Raw genomic sequence first — 16,239 nt, forward strand, 5'->3', positions numbered from 1 at the left:
GCCAGTAGGCAGAGAAAATTCCAACCAGAAAGCTGCTCCCTCCAGTGCCTTGCAAGCCATTTATCCTGTAGGTGCCAACCCTGAGGGCACTATCAGGTGTGGGGACAGGGACTCTTTCCTCTCTCCATCCCTTGGTGCTGACAGGAAGCACTGCAGAGGATGCCTGGCTTGCCTTTGTCTCCCAGACCATAGCCTAGACCATGTCTATAACAATAAATGTTTGCTGGAAGAATGGAGAGAATTAAGAGCAATAATGCGGAAGTGCTGGCAGACTTCATCCCCTTCCTGGAATCCAAAGAGGATTTCATCACTGCCACCCAGGGCCCCTCTCTTCTCAGAGAAGGTCCTTCCTCTGCAAGACTCTTGTAAACTGGTGTGGGCCAGTCATAAGAGCAGAGGTTCAGGTGATCCACACAATCAATAGTTGGAAGGAGCCGAGGGAGTAAAAGCACACCCACGTGAAAGAGAGAGAGAGATGGATGCAGGGAGAGGTGAAGAGAGAGGGAGAGGATTTGGGTGGGAAAGGTAAACCAGAGTCATCAGAGGAAAGAGTATGAGAAAAGGGAGGAAAGAAAAGGAGGGGAGAGGAGAAATGAGGACAGGCATCAAGGTTTCTTTCCCTTTCATGTCTGTTAAGAGGTGAGAGTAAAGAAGGAAGTTCCTTTTCTGTCTTTTCTTTTTCTTCTTTACTTATTTGTTGAACAGTTCTTTAAAGCAATCCTCTCAGATCCTGGACCACGTGGATCACAGCTTCACTGAGTTTCAGGTCACACAGTCTAACTTCAGAGCCAAACTGTAGGTGGCCGATTAGAAGGAGCAAGTGCTTCTCTTTGTCTGTTTTGGATATCTATGTTTATCACATCATTCCCCCGTTCTTATGGACTCCTGGTTTTAGGGCTTATATTTTGTTGTCAGATGCTTTAAATTGCTTGGTGAAATAGGTCATCTGTCAATAAATTAAAGTAAAATCTGCATTCTTCTTACTTAGAAGGTTGATATATTCGACTCTTGGAGAGGGATACATACTCCACCCCTGGCATGCTTGGCCCTTCCCACCCCTCTGCATAGATGTAGCTCCTCGGCATCAGTGCACACTGGGAATTTGTGAAGGCCCCACCACAGGGATGACAGGAACCATATGAGATCATGTGTGTGAGAATGGTATTTTAGTCAACGTGTTTCTTCTGGTTTACCAGAGAACTCATAATAGAAGTGAATTCTCTAAAAATATGGTAAACATAAAAAAAGGCAAAGTTCAGAGTCAGGATAGCATCCACCCAGGGAAGAAATCCCATGCACACTGTGAGCATAGCCAGAGTTTTGATTAGTGTCCTTTATAGTAAGAGTCATGCATGAGCCATTGTTAATCAGCTTTGTGTCGCTGTGACCAAAATAACCGATAAGAACAACTTAGAGGAGGAAAGGTTTTGTTTTGTTGTTTTTTTTCCTCATGGTTATCGAGGTTTAGTCCATGGTTGGCTGGGTCCATGGCTCTGAGCCCAAGGTGAGGCAGAAATCATGGCAGAAGGGCCTGGTGGAGAAGCACTGCTCACCTCATGGTGGCCATGAAATACAGAGAGGGGGAGGGGACGCAAGGAAGATGAGCCCTCCCAGGGAACACCCCCAATGACCTACCTCCTCCAGCCACACCCTACTCACCTATAGTTACACCCATCAGTCTATTCAAACTAGAATGAACTGGTTACGTTACACCTCTCACAGTCCAGTCATCTCACCTCTGAACACTTCTGCATTAACACAGGAGCTTTCGGGGGACACCTTATATCCAAATCATAACAGCCATCAAGATGATATGCGTGTGGGATATTTAAGCACAGCCTCCCATGCTCCAGAAAACCAGGCCACAATAAGAATCACTTGACATGGGGGCCAGTAACTCAGATGCCTTTGGGGCCAGGTACCATAAATGATTGAAGCAGGCCAGTTTGGATAGTAGCTCAAACCAAGGGATACTCTGCAGAAATGTGGACCTGAGATTGCTTGATCTTTCAGTTTTAGGAAAAGCAGGACATCCAGACCTCCATGCAAATTGTTTCCATTATAAACCATTGGTGGGCTGGGGATATAGCTCAGTTGGTAGAGTGCTTGCCTTGCAAGCACAAGGCCCTGGGTTCAAACCCCAGCACAATAAATAAATAAATAAATAAGTAAATAAATAAATAAATAAAATAAACCATTGGTAACTAATTTAAAACCTCATAAACACTTCCCCTAGAAAAAGGGCCCACAGGTCTCTGGTTTGCACCTCTGAGCTCAGAGATGATGCTACAGAGGATGCTCATTCCTTGATTGACGTTTAAGAGACAACATCCACCAGACAGTCTTTTAATGATATGAGAGGAAACAATGGAAACACTTCAGCCCTTCTGGCCCGCCAGAGAAGTCATGCAGTTGAAACCCACTCCCTCCTCTCCCCCGACTTTCTCATTTAGCCTAACACCCACTTCTGACCCTGCCTTCTGCCACCTTCCTTCTGCTACCTACTATTTGACACACTGCTTCTGCTTTGTGACCTCCCTCAATACTATTCCACTGCATGTCCTCATGACCAAAAATCTTCCTGCATCCCTGCTGTACCCCAGGGAACCTCTCTGCTGCTAGCTGGCCTCTTACCAGGGGAGGTCAGTGGACAAAAGATGGGGAGAACTGGTTCACTCAGAGTAGAGCCACTATTTGTTTTAAGAACAACCATGATGAATGAGTATTCATAGATCATATGATGACCATCACTGTGTATGTAAGTGCATTATTTCATTTTATTGGCCCAACCTTCATCTGAGACAGAACAGGCCTTTGACCATTTTATCACTACGGGAACCGCGGCATAGCGCAACAAGAGGACAAAGCAGAGGCTCTCTCCTCACCAGCCATCAGGCGATATTGTCACGAGAATGAGTAGTTGCTTTCTGGGAAACTCCCTGGGCATCACTTTCAGGAAGATGGGTATCTGTGTTCTTGGAGGGACTGGAGCCCTGGGGTCATGAGGACAGGTGTGCTGAGATCTGCAAAATTCCTGTGTGGGAGGATGGATGCTTTAATAGCTCAGCCTCTTCCATCATCTCAACCACTATGAATCATGGGGATTCACAGGTGGCTCTGCTGTCAACATTTCTGTGTTGTAGATATGTTAATTAGCTTAATTGTGATAATCATTTCACAATGTAGATGTATATCAAAACATCACATCGTGTACCTTGAATATACAAGGTACACAAATTTTTTTTATCAATTATGCCTCAACAAAGCGTAAACCAACAAGAACACTGCATTGGTCTACTGATTCCGATGGCGCTGAGTGTCATGGTGCAGCTGCAGGCCCCGGAAGCTCCCACCAGCCCAGGCCTAACCCCGTTTGTGTTCTTGTTCTAAACCACCAGGACCCTTCCTCTGCGGAAATATTTCACAGTCCACCTACAATTGTCCTGACTGGGGATGCCAGTTCACCTGAAGGAGACGCTGACAAAAACCTGGCCAACAGGTACACATCCCAGGTGCCTGATCCTTGTGTCTGATGGGCAGGATTTCTAAGAATGTGGGAGTAGATAACACTATTTCTTACAAATCATTTTTTTCTTGCATCACTTTATTGATGAAAATGTTTTTCACAATGGAGAGACAGGTTAAGGTTTTCCCATTGTCTTTCCCCCACTTCCAAAATGGTGTTTCTCTCCTTGTTTTGGCCCTTTAGTCTTTAAGTAAAAGTCTTCAAGTAAAAGCAGGATCGTAACAGAAATTTTCTCATAATAACTGTCCAGATTTTGCAGACAAACCTGAGAGTGTGTCTCTGACTGCAGAATCCTACCCCTGGCCATAGTGGGTCCTATGTGCAAGACGGTCACTTGGGAGGGACCCTGCTCACATGCACAGGGATGTCACTGTGTGTTTTACACAGTACTGGCCCATGCATTGGTCTAGGTGGAATGAGATTGTCTAAGTGTAATTTCCAAAAAATTAAAGAGAGAATTATCCTACAAACACATAGTAAGCATATGTCAAAGACTCACTTCCCTCAGGGAGCCAGCAGGATAGCAAAGTGGACTCAAAGAAGGATACAAGAAATGGATATACATAATATTATATCATACATAATAGTCAGAGGACCCCGGACATGCATGTAAGACAATGCTCTAGGATATCATGGAAGGAATAATCTGGCAATTTTTCCAGGTTGCTTTCCTAATGAGTTGACTCCGTTCTGATTTTCAGAGCTCACAGTCCCCACAGGAGGCTGTCTCACCGGCACCTGAAGGTGTCCACGGCTTCACTGACTTCTATAGGTAAGGGTTGGACCAGTTGGAAGTTGTTTTTGAACAGTAAGATTGAGGTTTGGTGTTGGCCATGCAACACCTTCCTGTCCTGCTTCTCAAGGCTGCCCAGCCCCATGAGCCCAGAGGGCAGAGTGGACCAGTCCCTCATGTTTGCCTCCAGAAGTAGCATGTCTGATTTCAGCCTCTCGTGGTAAAAAGACAAGATGGGGATATGAAGAGGAAGATAAGGAAGTCAAGGAGAGACTGTTGGGTGATGCTGATTTCTAGGGCTCAGGAGGCAGAATCCTTCAGCTCTTCTAGAAAGGCCCACATCTAGGTCAGGGTGTGTCTGGACTGACTGACCTGGTCACCTGCTCATTCCCCTGAGGTTTCTCCCAGTCTTCCCTGGGCCATTGGAACATAGATGTGCTGCAGTCTTGGCCTCTGCCTTCATATTGGTCACAGGCTATGAGGAGACAAGAAAGTGAACAGATGTAATCAGGACACAAGATTATAATGGCCATCACAGAAAAGCTAGGAAAATCAAGGTAAGAAGAAAGGTACTGCAGGTGAAAGAAGGGACATGGTAGGAAGCAGTCACCATACAGAGCACCATGTTGGCAACTAAGTGCTCTGCTGTCTTAATCAGACATTATTAAATGATGGGAACCCAGTTCACACTAGCTTACATCATAATAATAATAGTAGTAAGTAATAAGTGCCAGGGATTGTGGTTTCAGGTAGTGCTGGATCCAGGTGCCCAAACTGAGGTGTTAGTCATTTTCCCCGTCCATCTCTAAGTCTCCTTTCCTGTGTGTTAGTTTTCTTCTCTGGCAGATCCTTCATACTTGGTAACAAATGACTACTAGCAACTCTAAGCTTTCATCGTATCAATGAAAGAGTTTCTCTTCCCCACAGCCCCCCACCCCACAATTCCCATGACTGCCTTTGCTTGGTCTCACTTGTCCATGAGCTAATCTCTGTGTACAAGGATGGAATTCCTTGGTTGACCAAGACCGGTGTTTCCACTCTTTTCCTTGGCACTTGGGGCAGGGTTGTGGGTGGAGGTGGTTAGCTCCTTCCTAACTAGTGTAGCGGGGAACCAGGAGGGTTTCACCAATGAAAATGAGGAGCTGCTTCCAGAAATGAGAAGGAAGGCTGGGGAAGCTGGAGGAAGTCCAGTACAGAGGGCTCGGTGGAGATGCCTCAGCAGGAGTACGTGGAGTCAGCAGATGGGCTGGCTGGACCCAGCTTGGAGTTTGGATGTTACCTTGAGGACCTTGAGGAGTCCCCATGGAGATGGGCAGGAGAAGGGCATGGTTAGCTATGGGAGCTAGAGACTCACCCTCACAGGAATGGAGGATGGAATGAGGGGATGACCTGAAGACAGGGACCTATGAGGTGGCCGATGTGTTTGTTCAGGTCAGAGCTCCTGAGCACTCATAAAGATGAGGGGTGGCTCAGTGATTTCACAGGTGAATGCCAGGACTTGATTGGGTGGTTGGACATGCGGTAGGTGGGGAGAGGAGGTGTGCAGAGCCACTCCCATATTCCTGAACGGAGGTGAGAGGTGGTATCACTCTCCAGGGGAACTGCTAGAGAAGGGGTAGATGGGGAAAGGAGGGAGGTTGACCATGTGAGTTGAGGAAAGAAGAGGGAAGGTGACCATGGAATTGATCCTTGCCCTTCTTCCTTTTTCCACAACTTCAGCTCACTAGATTGTTTAAAAAAAAAAAATTAGAGACCAGGAGGAAGAATACATCAGGGGGAGTGGAGAGCAAGGAGAGGGGAGCCTGGGTGTCCTTCTTGAACAGCAGAGTTTAGGGCAGTTTTGGAACCCCAAGGTGGCTTCATGACTACTTTTGACATTTGTGACGGAGGACTCACCATAGCCATAGGCTACAAGCCACAGGCAACAGAGAGACCAGGCCAGCCGAGGAAGCTGCTGTCTGTTTCCAAACAATCCTCTCCATGCACCAGCGCTGAGCTGAGGTTCTTCCGGCTGTGTTATCTCTGGGATGAGGTGTGGGGTGGCAGGGCCTCTCAGCCCAGGACCATGAATGCAGTGGCTTTCACTCCAAGCTCACCCTCCCTCTGCAGACCCTGCGGGGCATGTCATTGACCTGGTAAATGACCAGCTGCCAGACATCAACATCTCAGAAGAGGACAAGAAAAAAAATCTGGCCCTGCTGGAAGAAGCCAAGTCTGTGAGTGAGCGATTCTTAACCCGCCGTGGGAGGAAGTCCAGGAGCAGCCCTGGAGACTCCCCGTCAGGTAGGCAGGGCCAGGAGTCTAGGTGGTTCCCTAAGTCCCTGTGAGACAGGGTGCTGGGGGGTGGGGGGTGGGTAAGGAGGGAAGATCCAGGCCCCAGCTGCAATGGAGCCCTGCTTCCAAGAGGGTAGGCTGTGATTCACCTGTCCTCAGGCCCCTAGGCCTCAGAGGGTCTGAGCCTTGTGGAGAAAATCCTACAAGGAGAATGTCTTGCTCAGTTTCAGGAGCTCTAAAATGCTGTTCAACTCTAACCCAGAAAATTTTCCTGCTTTTCGACCCTATGTGTGGCTATCATGGCTTCCTGTTTTGCCAGCAAATGTCAGCCCACTTGATACTGGTGAACTTAACCTGGGCTTCCACTCTCCCCCACCAGCTTCCACCTCCCTTGATCCTGCATGGAGAGATCCCTCTATGTGATACCCATGTGCACAGACCCGTTGGTCACCCTGCATGGGTGGAGTCTGAGTGTCATCCCCACCTTCCCCAGGAGGCCCTGCTCTATGAACTTCCTCAGCAAAGGTCTCAGGGGCCATTCTGGGCTTCCTCCCCCGACCTCCAGCTGCAGACTGGGAAGGACCTAGGCACTCTTGGGAAGGAGAGGCAGTCTTTTGGGGAAATTTCTGGGTTAGAGGGAAGGTTTACCTGGGCTCGCCTCTGATCCCTCTTCTTCCTGAGCAAAAAGTTGAGGCAGGTTTTATATAAGTCTGAATAGACTTAGAAGGTCAAGAAGAGTATTTGAAATCAGGGCCATCCTGGGACATCTAGGAGTGCAGCCCTTGGGGCTTTACCTGCTGAGCAAGAGCAGGTACTCAGTTTCTAAGGTGCTCTGAAGTCAGACTGAGGAATGTGATCTCCCCACTCCCCAAATGACTGGAGGGTCCCTGTGCCCAGTTGGCAGCAGAGAAAGTTGGTCTGTAATAGGAGCTTTACATGTCCAGAATTTGCCCCTGACCCTGACACTGCAGGCCTAGTCCCCAGGAGTGAGAAATGTCTGAAAGGACATTTTATTAGGTGGAGGTCCTAACCCTTCACCAATGCCAGCCTGTTGTGTCTATTCCACAGCCGTTTCCCCACGCCACAGCCCAGGAACTTCTCCCACACACTCTAGGAGCAGCTCACTTACAGTCCCCACCCTACCAGGTGAGGCCCAGCTTTCCAGCCCCATCCCTCTCTGCCTTTGGCTCAGCCCAACCAGGATGTTTCCCACTGGCCTTTGCCAGCCTGCAGCCATCCCATTCAGGGGGCCCAGCCAGGTCACCCCATGGAGGCAGATCATCTGTTGGGGTTTGGGACCCGTGTGTGGAGGCAGGAATAGTCGAAGACACCAGGCTAGGTGAGGACAGGGACAAGGTTAGGGGAAGGGGGCAGTGGTGGGCACTCTTTGCCCAGAGAGGGCTCAGAGAGAAGTCATCACAGAGCTTATTTGGAGAGCCCTCTTGTGTGGGCCACTCTTTGCATTTTGGTTTCTTCCCTTTCCTTTGGCTGTGTCCAGAGCCACACCCTCAGACCAGCAGGGGAGGGAAGAGTGAGGGGTATTGTGCCTGGGAAAGCAGAACCGACGCTTCCCGTCCATGTGACCTTGAGGTCACTCTATGCCTCAGTTTCCTCATAGTTCTGTGGGGATTCAATGAGGGCCCACCTCAGAACCTGGTCAGCCTGTGAGAGGCACTCGACAAATGGCAGTGTGTCTGGCTCTCAAGCCTGAGATTGCTAAGGGACAGCATCCCAGGGAGGGCTGTGATTTTGCTAAGGGAACAAATGAGAGTCTGGGGTGCTAACATCACTTCCTGTGTCAACCATTCCAGGTCTGGATGTGTGTGGTGGCTCACAGTCCCCTCTGCCAGGAGCACCACCACAGGTAAGGGCCCACTGGCTGTGGTGTTTCCATGCCAACAGACCTCTCCCCTCGCCTCTTCACTCCTGGGAGGCCCTCCATGACCTTAGCTTGGGTGCTGGGGCGGGAAAAGGCATTCACACCACAGCAAGGCCTCCTGTGGCAGTTCAAGAGGAAGCCAGCCTCTTCCCATCCAGGCTGACCTGTGTTCGCTTCTTTCAGCAGAAGGAAGATGAAGTCGCTGTCTCTGCACCTCACCTTGTCGAGCCTGTGAGTTTGAGCTATGTCCCATTTGGATGACCTCAGCTAGCCCCCAGGCAGCCTGCGAGTGTGTGTGCATGCGGGCATGTGAGTGGAGGGTGGAGATGGGCAAACAGCAGATTCCTCTGTCCCATCATGAGGTGGAGCCGGTGGGGAGACAGGATTCAGTCAGGCTGCTGGTCAGAGGGAGATGAAACTCCAGGCAAGACTGATGCTCCTCTCAGCTCCAAAGAATGTACAGAAAAGTCCCAACCCCTGATTGGGGTCCTCCTGGAGACATCCAGGAAGATTTCATCTCTGTTGATGAGCAATAGAAGTGCACATGCCTGCTCAGAGCAAGGTGCCCAAGCCCTCCAGGCAGAGTGGAGGGCAGGCTAGAATACAGTCTTGTCTGGAACTGGGCCTGGGATAGAGTCCTCTGGAGATTCAGCACCTACACAAGACAGCACAGATACCCACACACAGACCCTAATGTTCCCCGCAAAGCAGGCAATGAAAAGAGGGTGCAGAATCTTGGAACTTCTGAGAAGATGCCACTTTGCAAGGACCCTTACCCTCTTTTGATTCATGGAATGCTCTGAGAAATTATTAAAAACTGTGAATTTTCTTCCCAGAAAAATAGTCTTGAAATCCACAAATATTCATTTACATTTGCATATAATTTCAGAGTTCATAAACCTGGTGGGGAATGTGATTCCTGAGGGTCAATGGCCTTGCCAGGCAGAACCAGGACTTGAATGTGGGGCAAGTGAGCTGGAGCCAGAGCTCCCTTATATTCCACTCTCCTCCTTAGCTCCTAGACCTTGACATGTTCCTGACTGGCTTTAAATTGCAGGTCCCCTTGTCCTCACTGTTTCTCAAATCCCAGGCTTGTTGTGTGGCCCCTTTGCTGGCTCAGACCTTATCCACCTTATCCATACCCCATGTACACACACAAATGTGCCACTTGGCAGGGTCTCTATCTCCTCCTCAGCTTGCTTTCAGGGTCCCAACTCTACCTCGTCTCTTTCAGAATGTTCCCAAAGGGCTAGCTGACCGGAAGCAGAATGACCAGAGGAAAGTGTCTCAGGGCAGGCTGGCCCCTCGCTCTCCCACAGTCGAGAAGTCCAAAGAGCTTACAATAGAACAAAAGGAAAACTTTGATCCCCTTCAGCACCCTGACACTACACCCAAGGGCCCAACTTCTGGCACAAGCAACAGTGGGAAAATGGCCCTGAACAGCCCCCAGCCTAGCCCTGCGGAGAGCGAGCTGGGGAGGCAGCTCCTGAAGACAGCCAGGGAGGGCAACCCTCTGCCCAGAAGTCCAGCCCAGAGCTCGGGAGGGGTGGCTTCACAAGCTCCCCAGGGAAAAGGTTCAGCTGGAGAGCCCCTGGGATCCAAGTTTGGCTCCAAAGCTGAGCTGCGTCCCCCTGTGTCCCGGCCACCCCTGATCCGGGGGCTGTCCTGGGACAGTGGCCCCGAAGAGCCTGGGCCCCGGCTGCAGAAAGTGCTTGCCAAGCTGCCTCTGGCAGAGGAAGAGAAGCGGTTTCCAGGCAAAGCCAGTGGCAAGCTGGCCAAGACTCCTGGGCTTAAAGACTTCCAGATACAAGTACAGCCCGTGCGGATGCAGAAACTGACCAAACTCCGTGAGGTGGGTTTCTAGGTGCCACCTGGGTGGGGTGTGCATGCTGGGTCCCTCACAGGCTAAAGACCTCCGGGCAGAGCATGGACCCTGGGGCAGGGTGGCTCTGGCCTGGACGTAGATCTCAGGAGCCCTAAATTTCCCTACTCTGAGAAGCCAGGCCCACTTGCATGACGTTTTCTTCATAGTCCCAGTTTCAGGTACACTTTACACCTATTAATAGGCAGAAGTCAGTTTCAGATATAGCTGCCAAACAAAGCCATATTTCAGGGGAAGGTGGGTATGTGGAGAGACACATGGACTGTCAGTCCTGGGCTGTTTTTCTTCTCCAGCTAGTGTCTCATAAATGAGCCCCTGATGGAGGCTGGTCGTGCCTAGGACTGGACGAGGCTGGGATTAGATGGGTTTTTCTTTTGTAAGAGCACCCAGTCTTTCTTTCTTTTTTTTTTTTTTTTTTGGCAGTACTGGGGGGATTGAACCCAGGGCCTTGAGCTTGCAAGGCAAGCACTATGAACTGAGCTATCTCCCCAGCCCCAGTCTTTCTGATGCCTGGATCTGAGGCCCTTGGTTAAATATGATGAGGGCAATGAAGGCTGCTCCCTCCATGGTGAATTTCTTCCAATGCCCATGGTGCCCCCAACTTCCTTTGGCCATCAACCTAGGTACAATGGTTGTCCATAGGCTGCCACATTATGTATGGAAGGAGTGGTTAGGATGTCCAGAGATGCAGGCGAGAGAGGGCAGAGGGAAGGAGAAAAGAGTTAACAGGATAAAGAAATATGACCTAACCCTCACTTCTCCAGAAGGCCAACCCAGACACAGACCAAAGCAACTGGGATTCCACGGGGTGGGGCCTAGAACTGGACAATGTTTCCCTGGTTCCCCTAAAAAGAAGGCATGGGACGGGAAAGGAAATGAAGAACCCAATAGCTCTCCAGACAAGTGAGGGCATTTCTGTGCTAGAGGGACACATTCCAGTGCTGACCACTGTCCTACTCAGAAATCCTTCACGGTGCTCTAAGTTGGAAGCTTCTGGGAGCTGGGGCCTGGCTGCCAGTGTGAACATTTTACACAGAAATCCTTACCTAACCAGAAAGACCTAGGAAACCAGTGGACCTGAACAGGCACTGGAGGAGCTACCCATGGTGGGCCACAGTTCCACATCTGTGGGGGCAGGTGGACCAGAGGTTCCACAGATGGGGATTTGCCTTCATGAGCCTCAAAGTCCTAGGCAACAAGCCACTGCGCCCCCATCCAGCAAAGAAAGTTGCAGACAACCTGGAGGCTCCATGCCACTAACTGCTACCCTGGCAGCTGAGTACCCCACCCACTGCCTGGTTCAGGGTGCTGAGAGCTGATGGACTGCAGGCCTCCAGCTTCCTAAGGAAATAGGTAAAGGGCCTGGCCCAACTTCCCTTTGGATCATGAGCACCCTCTGCTGGCCCCTTCCTTTCCTTCTTTGCCCTGTTTTTTAATAACTCAAGGGAAAAATCTATTGATGGCACAAGTCAAGCGGGAAGGAACTCCGCTCCGAGTTTCCAGCCGAGGGCCCTAGTCTGGTGCTACCCGACTTGGAGCAGGTGTGGGCCTCACTACGCCACATTCCTGTGGTCAGCATCCCAGCTCTCCCCAGCTCTGCCCCCAGAGGCACCAAGGCAGCAATTCTCAGGCAACCTTTGTCTGGAGATGCCAGAAAGTCCACTGAGTAAGGGATGGTAGGGCGGGGTGACAACTCCAGAAAGTGGTCCTCCCCGCCCAGAACAGCGGGGCGGGAAGGTGCTGTCAGCCATGAGATCATCAGAGAGCGGGAGCAGCCACATGTGCACTCAGGGAACCCTCTGTCCCCAGGTCCCTAGTTCTTTTGTCCTCCAGTGTGGCCGAGCAGTTCAGTTACCCTAAGGCCCACGGACTTCTTAGAAAAACAGACCACACCAAGGGTAGTACGAGACCCAAGGAATGTGGCACTAATGGGGTTTCAGGCCCTTCAGAGGCTGGGAGAGGAGCTGGTGGCCCTCAGATCTCGTCATGCCATGCCTGTCCACTCACCCCGCTGCTGCCCCAGGGTTTTCCCAGCCTGGTTCAGAGTCACAGAACTACAGAGGGAACCCAGAGACATGTCCAGCCTGCTGCCACCATCTGAAATGCTGCCTTTCTTTTCCCACAAAGGAACACATCCTGATGAGAAATCAGAACCTGGTGGGGCTCAAGCTTCCTGAGCTGAGTGAAGCGGCTGAGCAGGAGAAAGGTAGGTGGGTGGGGCAGGTGCGCTTCAGGCCGGGGCTGAGCTGTCTGCCCCATCAAGTCTGGGAACTATGTGAACACTAGACTTCCTGCCCAAGGCCTTGGTCCATCCCAGGGGTGGTTGTGTGCCAGACAGAGCAGGCCCTCTCTCAGTATTTGCAGACGAATGAGGGAAATGGAGGGTGTTTCCTGCCCAGGCAGAGCACCCCAAACCTGTCTCTTCCCGCCAGCTGCCTGAGCCCTGTGAGCAGCAATGGGTCTGGAAGGGTGCCCCAGGCCTGAACTTTTGACCCTGCCTTTTCCTCCTCACACCCAGGAAGCCTCCCCAATAGACCAGTTCCTCTTTTCAAAGGCACCAGAACCATCTCTTGTTTTCTAATCTGCTGTCACCACAAAGTCCATACCCCAGCCTCGCCCTGCTGAGTGCCTGCAAGTCCCTTCCTCCTGGCCTCCTGGTCTCCACTGCCCTACCCACCCCCATGCCACATTCATCCAAAAACAAACCTTTCCATCTCCCACCGGCCTCAGTGGAATCCTGACCCTCTTCCATCTGCCCCTGGGATCCAGTCCTGCTCCCAGCATTCCCCTCACCCGTCTTTGGGCCTGTTCTTTAGCACCCATGCACTAAGCCCCACTGCAAGTCAGGACTGTCCAGCTCAATCCTGGCTCTGCCACTGCCCAGCCACAAGGTCTGGGCAAGCTACTTGACCTCACCATATCTGATCTCCCGCACAGCCGCATGTAGAATGGGAGTAATCATGGTTGCCTCAAAGGTTATTGAGAGGATTAAATGAGCTCCACTTGTGAACTACCTGAAACAGTGCTTGGTAGCTAAGCATTGTCTGGTGTTAGCTGTTACCCCTGAGTCAAAACCCCCAAGGGTGGGCATTTGTCTGGAACTCTGTGTGTGTGTGTGTCTACTGTGAAATGCCTGGCATTACTAGGTCCTGAATAAGGTTTTGTTTGTTTATGTGGTGCTGGGGATTGAACCTAGGGCATTGTGCATGCAAGGCAAGCACTCTACCAACTGAGCTATATCTACCAGCCCCTGAATAAGTAATTTTTAAATAAATGAATGAATGAAATCGTGTAAGACGTGGCAAAAGTTGTCACAGGGAAGTTTGTGAGACAGGTGCATAAAAATAATCTATAATCATAATGCCTTGAGGTGGGATGGAGGAACAAGGTGTGCTCAGAGGGGTCAGTGTTTCCAGCAGGCCAGGCTCTGTCCTGCCCTCTTCCTGACACCTCCCCCCAGGGGCCACTCACCTTCTTGCATCTGTGTATCCACACCATTTCTGCCTCCTGCCACCTCCTCTCCACTCTCCATCATATCGTATCTGTTCCTTAAAGCAGTGGGTAAGTCCAATCAGCTCTGAAATCCCCCCTGCTTCCTTGCTTTCTTTTGGATCCACTGCCGTATCCTACTTTGATTGGCCCTTATTAATTTTTTTATAGTGGTAAGTACATGTAATATAAAGTTGACTATTTTTGCCATGTGAGCTTACAGTTCTGTTGGCATTAAGCATGGACTGTGCTACTGCCACCACCATCTATCTCCGGAAATTTTCCATCCTCCCAGACTGAAACTCTGTGCCCATTAAACACTAGCTCCACTCTCCTGCCTCACCTAGTGCCTGGAAAACACAATTCTTTCTGTCTCTGTATTTGATAACTCTTATATAATATTATATCCTACCTCATTTAATGTAATCATAATAAACATTTTTCTAATGTGCCTTCCAGAGTATACATCATTTTGCACTTATGATTTTATTCATTCCCAATAGACTAAAAAGGCAGTGATTCTTGCTCTCATCTTACAATTGAGAAAAGTGAGGCCTAAAGAGCTCCTGAGTTCAAATTGCATGGTTTTGCCATTGCATGAGCGCTTTTGAAATGTTTTCATAGCCATATGATATTTCAGACAAACTGATACAGAGAAAGCTTCTAAGCTGGAGAGAGGTCTGTGGGCTGCTCCAGGTGCAGAGGAATCCTCTTTGTCCTCTGTGGTGCTAAGGCACCCCAGTGGATCCCAGGTGTCACAGAGTGACCACTTCATGCTGCCATGGTTAGTGACAGCTCAGAAGCCTCCATTCATGGATTGCCATGTGCAAGTGTTCTGGGTATCACCAACAAGTTGGAAGCCCCTAGTCTGAAATATAGTAACAAACACCCACCTATTCAATATGAACAAGGAGGTTTCAGGAAAGAAAAATTCCTGACAACATTTTTTAAAAATTAAAATTATTTTAAATTAACCATCGTTAGAGGAATCTTTTAAAATGAACATTTCTCTCCTTTGAATTTAAAAAATTTGCTTATTAAAGCAGATTTGAAACACTAGGAAAAATATCTTAAAATTTCACTCACAACCCCTTTTCAATTCTGAAAAGGCAACAATTGTTATACTTTCCAATATTTACTCATATTTATAATTTTTCATAAGGCAGTATGATGGTGTACATATACTTCCTACTTTATTTTCACTTAATTCAAAACTAATTCCATATAACTTGACTTGTCCTTATATTTATCATTAATAGGCATATATTTCCTGTTGTACTGATACATCTATTGTTGGGCATTTCAGTGTTTACAGTTCTCTTAACTATGATTAACGACCTTACTATAAACAATTTTGTACTTGTAGGTTTTATAGTTTTCTTCCTTGTTTTATTGTTACTCCCTTGGCACATGCTCAGACTTGAGATTCACTGGTTCAAGTGTGGAAATATTTGCATTTATTAAATTGCCTCCCATGTGTAATGCTATCTCCAGTGTATATGTATGTCTCTCTCCTAAGCAAGACCAGATCTTTTTTGCTTTTGGTTCTTATTGACCAGAATACTGTATAGTAAGAACCAGCTAATCAATAAGAAGAATGACAATTACGGTGTATTGTTATTACCAGTGTGAAATGCCACTTCATTATTATTGAATTAATTTGCTAGTAAGTTTAAACTTTAAGCTTTGAAATATTTACTTTCTTTTTTCTTTTGGGGCCAATCAGCTCCTCATCTCTGTCATGTATCCATTTGTGTCCTAGGCTTTGTTGTTGTTGTTAGTAATAAATGCAACCTCTATACATGACAGGTATTAACTCCTTGTTGGCTATATTTTTCTCGATAATTTTTACTTTATCTTTTTTTTTGCTTTTTAATGAATTAGAGAAGCTACAGAGTTTTTATATAATCATTTTTGTTTCTTTTGCTTTGAGAAGTCCTCCATTTTTTTAACCATTATAAAAATATTCTGTGTGAGAACATAGTTCTATTTTCATTAGGTTGTTTTTTTTTACCTATATCTTTGTTAATATCACTGAGCCTCATTTTGAGATATAAGTATTTAAGGCTTAAGATCTTGTTATTGCAGTCGTATTTTTAAGTGTTTATGTTTCTTCCATGGCATAGACAGTCATATTTTATATTCTTTTGGATACATACCACAGACTAACCCCAGCTCCTGATCAATGCCACATTATAATCACTGTTTTCATGATAGTGTGCAGTGGGGTTTGATCTCCTCCATTGCTCTTTTTTCCCAGAATACTTGTGAATATTCAAGAATAGAAAGAGTCAGTGAAAATAACAGCAAGAGTAACTAGACAGGACTCAGGAGGTCTGAGTTTGTGTCCCAGCCCAGAAACCAATTAATGGGTCTTTAAATATGTTCCTCAGCCTCTTAAAACTGATACCATTTTGTATAACATTTTAATTTTGGTTGCTCTAAACCTGTACATT

General features: G+C 48.3%; 1 protein-coding gene across 13 annotated transcripts in view; it reads left to right on the forward strand.

Annotated features, from left to right (window-relative positions):
* IRAG1 (inositol 1,4,5-triphosphate receptor associated 1) overlaps positions 1-16,239 on the forward strand; it is a 110,468-nt gene that overhangs the window by 52,305 nt on the left and 41,924 nt on the right. For 4 of the 13 annotated variants that reach the window (XM_079102681.1, XM_079102676.1, XM_079102687.1 and 1 more), the window contains 8 exons: positions 3,399-3,499; positions 4,228-4,298; positions 6,369-6,542; positions 7,602-7,679; positions 8,345-8,397; positions 8,596-8,643; positions 9,647-10,264; positions 12,422-12,500. In XM_079102681.1, the coding sequence (XP_078958807.1) occupies positions 3,399-3,499; positions 4,228-4,298; positions 6,369-6,542; positions 7,602-7,679; positions 8,345-8,397; positions 8,596-8,643; positions 9,647-10,264; positions 12,422-12,500 (1,222 nt within the window). Of the gene's footprint in view, positions 1-3,398; positions 3,513-4,227; positions 4,299-6,368; positions 6,543-7,601; positions 7,680-8,344; positions 8,398-8,595; positions 8,644-9,646; positions 10,265-12,421; positions 12,501-16,239 lie in introns of all 13 variants that reach the window. The other 9 variants (XM_079102677.1, XM_079102678.1, XM_079102679.1 and 6 more) reach the window with 7 other exon arrangements.

This window comes from Sciurus vulgaris (assembly GCF_902686455.1).
Source record: "Sciurus vulgaris genome assembly, chromosome: 11".
In the NCBI taxonomy this organism is placed as follows: domain Eukaryota; kingdom Metazoa; phylum Chordata; class Mammalia; order Rodentia; family Sciuridae; genus Sciurus; species Sciurus vulgaris.